Source organism: Orycteropus afer, unplaced genomic scaffold (assembly GCF_000298275.1).
Source record: "Orycteropus afer afer isolate SDZICR_OR568_19922 unplaced genomic scaffold, OryAfe1.0 scaffold00153, whole genome shotgun sequence".
Taxonomy (NCBI): Eukaryota; Metazoa; Chordata; class Mammalia; order Tubulidentata; family Orycteropodidae; genus Orycteropus; species Orycteropus afer.
Window position 1 is genome coordinate 3212426 of NW_006921740.1, and position 4829 is coordinate 3217254.

Genomic DNA, 4829 nt, shown 5'->3' on the forward strand with positions numbered 1-4829 from the left:
TGTCTTCTCACTTGGGGCCACCATGAGTCAAAATCAACTTGATGGCCCCTAACAACATAATGTTGTTATCATTATCAATCTGAAGCTCAGATGTTGCTTTCAAAACTTAACTTCTGTTTTACATTTATTTCGTATACCAGGGTAAATGCTGGGGTGAATCAAATGCTTGGTGACTTCATGAATTGATGACTTGGGGTTATTCACTGGTCATTTTTATGTCTTCATTCCTTCTTCATGTCCTTCTTCTCATCTTGCTTATCATCTTTCCAATTTCTCTCCCTTCCCCAATACCCAATACCATACCTGCCCTACTCGTAAGCAAATTTCTTGAAATCTGTTATCTTTAAAATACTTTTTGGAGCTGATTTCCTGACCAAAAAAAAAAAAAAATCTAAGCCAAGCTCAGCAGCTACACAGAGGGATAACCAGAAGCATGGGAAATCATTTGCCACAAGCTGACTCTGACTCATGGTGACTCATGGGTGTCAGAGTAGAACTGTGCTCTGGTTTTCAATGGCTAATTTTTTGGCAATAGATCACCAGGCCTTTCTTTCCAGGAGTCACTGGGTAGATTCAACCACTAGCCTTTTGGTTGGCAACCAAGCACATTAACCATTTGTAGCACTCAGGAACTCAGGAAGCATGGGAGAACTGCCTTAATTTCAGGAGAGAAGATCTTGCTGTTTTACTATGTTGCATCAGTAGAGAGAAGAAAGAATCACACAGAGACATGTCTCTCAAATTGTGCTGGGACAAGATATTAACAAATGTAATTGGGAGAAAGGGTTGGAAAGGTGCTCTGGTGAAATAAGTGTGTTAAACCCTACATACTCTATGCCACCAACAACAACCCAACCTACCCTGTCCTGAAATGGCAATAAATATTAACACATTAAAGACTCTGAGAAGTCCTATAGTAAAGAAACTTGATTAAGGTAACATAAACTAATTTAGCACCTCCCATACTTAAGTGATCAAGGCACCCTTTTTTTCCTCCAACAACACTTATTGTTATGTTTCAGTTGGGGAAAACAAAGTTCAAATCATTCTTAACTCAAAATAAAACTTCAAGCCAAATAATAAGCATACAAGGTGAACAATAACACCAGGGAGGTATACACACACCTTAGAACAATCAACTATTCCAGATCAAAACAGCATTGGCCCAGGCATAAACTCAGAATGCAGGAAGGGATAGGAAAGAAGGATGAATGGAAACAATAAACATGGTGAGGAGAGGGGAAGCGTGCAGTTACATTGTGGAGATTGCAATCAATGTCACAAAACAAAATGTGCATGAATTGTTGAAAGGAAAACCAATTTGTTCTGTAAATTTTCACCCAAGTCACAATAAAAAGTTGAAAATATAAGTTAAACTTAGTATCATCCCTTTATAGACTTAGAATCAGATCCTAAACTTTAGCCAAAAAAAAAAAAAAAGATTTCAATCAAGCCAACAGTGATGACCCGTAAAAGCTTCTGAGGTAGAACCTGCCTGGGATCACTGACTGACACATCAACTACAAAACCAAATTATAAGTTTCTCACAAAATTCAAGGAGAAGAGTCTCACTTCTTCCTCCAACACATCAGCATACGAGGAACACAATTCCATGAAATAAGAGCAAAGGCAGGGAGACTTAGGCTTGACAAATGTCCCTGCAAGCATTCCTACTTTACAACATTGGGCCATCAAATGCACCATCTGCTTTAATTTTGCATTTGACCACCAAATAGCTCACTTGCATGGCCTCTCAAACACATCCATGCCACGCTGTCGCATATCTCATCTCAACTCCACTGCTCTGGAAAATTTTTATACATAGGTACCCACTCTTGCTGTGGGTGAAGCAGCAGGTGAGAATGGAATGGTAGTTCAGTTATTTAGGAACACATAAACAAACTCTTCATAATAAATTTTGGGCAGAGACACTGAATAGACTCACCATTCACAACCAGTGATACCACGTGGCTCTGCTTCTCCTTTGAAATGGGATTGGTAAGAATGACAGTGTAATTCCCAGTATCTTTTTCACTCACTTCCATAATCGTCAGGACATGGCCCACTTTGATTGTGTGATTGGACTCAAGGGGTCTTCCATTTTTATACCTAAGAAAAAAATCCCAGGAATTTGTAAAATCTAAAGATTCGTCCTCATGTGAAACAATGCATTGCATTTTTATTTCCAGTAGTTACCATTTTATTTCAGGGGGTGGGTAACCAAGATACTTCACAGGGACTCTGACACGGTCTCCCACGGTGGCTTCCACCAAAGATTCCATGCCACTATGAAAAGCAACAAAAGGTTTTTCTGAAAAAAAAAAAAAAAAAAATAGTTATTCTCATTAGTGCTGATTTAGTATAAGTGGTCTTTGGTTTAACTTTTCATTTCAATAGGAAAGTCAAATATCTTGGGGTTCTGAGTTCAGACATTCTTCATACTACCTTCTAATAGGTCACATTCCAGCTTCTCTCATTCATCTCATTTTTGTATTTGCTATGTCTCTCTCCCTGAGTGTACCCATGAAGCCTACTCATTGCTCAAGTCTCAATCATTTGCTCCTCTATGAAGATTTCTCTAAGTCTTCCAGGGACAGAGGGGGACTTGTTCTTCTCTGCTCCCATGACACCCCATACATAAATCCCTCTGATGTGTTGGCATGCCCTGGGGCTCAGTCCTCAGACCTCTATTTTTACCTACACCTTCCTCTGTCTTAGGCTTCAAATACCATTTATATGCCTCCTAAAACTGTATCTCTGCGTTCCAGACTTATATATGGGTATCTCCAAATGAGCTTATCCAACATTGTTTCCCCTAATCTCATCCCTCTGTCCTATTCCCTATCTCTATAAAAAGCAGTGAAGGTGACTTGAGTGACTTGAAGCATTTACTGATGAACATCAATGACTAAAGCCTTCAGTCTAGATTACACCTCAGCATAAAGAAAACAAAAATCCTCACAAGATTGAGGTTGTCAAGGATATCATTTTACTTGGATCTACAATCAATGCCCATGGAGCAGCAGTCAAGAAATCAAATGGTGCATTACATTGGGCAAATCTGCTGCAAAAGACCTTTTTAAAGTGCTAAGGAGCAAAGATGTCACTTTGAAGACTAAGGTGTGCCTGACCCAATCCATGATATTTTCAATCACCTTCTATGCATGTGACAGCTGGACAAAGAATAAAGAAGACTGAAGAAGTGTCAATGGCTTTGAATTATGGTGTTGCAAAGAATATTGAATATACCATGGACTGCCAGAAGAACGAACAGATCTGTCTTGGAAGAAGTAGAGTCGGAATGCTCCTTAGAAGTGAGAATGGCCAGATTTCACCTCTTATAATTTTGTCATGTTGTCAGAAGGGACCAGTCCCTGGAGAAGGATGTCATGCTTGGTAAAGTAGAGGGTCAACAAAAAAGGGAAGACCCTCAATAAGATGGATTGACACAATGGCTGTGATGATGGGCTCAAGCATGGCAACAATTGTGAGGACAGCACAGGACCGGGCAGTGTTTTGTTCTGTTGTACAGAGGGTCACTATGAGTCTAAACTGACTCAAGGACACCTAAGAACAATAACAAGTGAATAGCACCACTGTGTTACTAATAAGAAAAACTCAAGAATCCTCTTCTATTGTTTTCTTTCTCTTACCCTCAACAGTCAATGAATCCATTAGCAGATTCTATTAGATCTGTCTTCAAAATCCATTGGAATCTGATCATTCTCACTACTTCTGTATCCTGTCCAAGCCATTCACTATCCCTTACTTGGGTTACTGTAATCAGCCTCCTAACCAGTCTCCCTATTTCTTCCTTTACTTCCCTAAAACATATTTTTCATATAACAAACAGAGTAATCCTAGAAAAACATCATCTTGGGTATATCTTTTTCTGCTCAAAACCCTTTTATGCCTTCTCTTACTACCAAACCCAAAATCCTTGCCATGGCCTGTAAATAAAGTACCATCTAAATTATCATCTGATCTGAGACATTTATGAGGGTGAAAGAGAGTAAATGAGAAATGAAATTATTTTCTCACAGTCCCACATTATTCCAGGAGGTCTCCAACTTTGTAATAAAAAGATTTTAAAAGCTACCTTAGATACTAACATTCTATTCATGAAATAATAATAATACCAGCAACACCAACTAATATTTACTGAGCATGTATTATATTATCTCATTTCACCTTCAGAGGTGGGATTTGAACCCAAATCTCTCTGACTCCAGTTATGCTCTTGATCTCTAGGTCATGTGGCCTTCCTAGCAAGAACTTAAAAATATCTGCTGAATGAACATAATAGAAATCATTATTTACTTAAATTGTCTCAGTCTTCAAGGCACAGTATAATTCCAAAGATCTTAGCTTACCATGGACCCTGACAAACGTGCTGTTCCTCTTGGTCATCAGCCCACTGGACGCAGCACAGGTATACAACCCTTGGTCACCCCGGGTCACACCATCTATAGTCAAGGTGCTCAAAAATTTCTTCATCTCACTCATAGACTGAGTTTTTAGGTCCCGGTTTATGTGTTTCTTATGCTGATGCTGAAAAAATAGTTTAATTTACTTCCAAAGTCAAGCATAGAGTTACCTAGTAGCTTCCTAGATACAAACAAAATCAAGCCTGGGGCCTTGGTGAACAGTACTTAATGCTAACCATTGGGACTTCAGAATTTTTAACATTAAAATGTGTTTGGTATCAGAAGAAATAAATGGAACCAACTGAATTAAGATTTTGAAAAACCTCATAGAGTGAGAATAAGACAGATATGAACTATCCAAAAAACCAAATTCACTGCCGTCGAGTCAGATCCGACTCCTAG

At 38.9% G+C, this 4829-nt stretch overlaps 1 protein-coding gene across 1 annotated transcript in view; it reads right to left on the bottom strand.

Annotated features, from left to right (window-relative positions):
• The window catches only part of KDR (kinase insert domain receptor), a 51867-nt gene that overhangs the window by 33811 nt on the left and 13227 nt on the right, over nucleotides 1-4829 (bottom strand). The window contains exons 7-9 of the mRNA XM_007946209.2: nucleotides 4374-4551; nucleotides 2197-2311; nucleotides 1946-2109 (exon numbers count right to left, since the gene is read on the bottom strand). Coding sequence (XP_007944400.1) covers nucleotides 1946-2109; nucleotides 2197-2311; nucleotides 4374-4551 — 457 coding nt within the window. The remainder of the gene's footprint in view (nucleotides 1-1945; nucleotides 2110-2196; nucleotides 2312-4373; nucleotides 4552-4829) is intronic.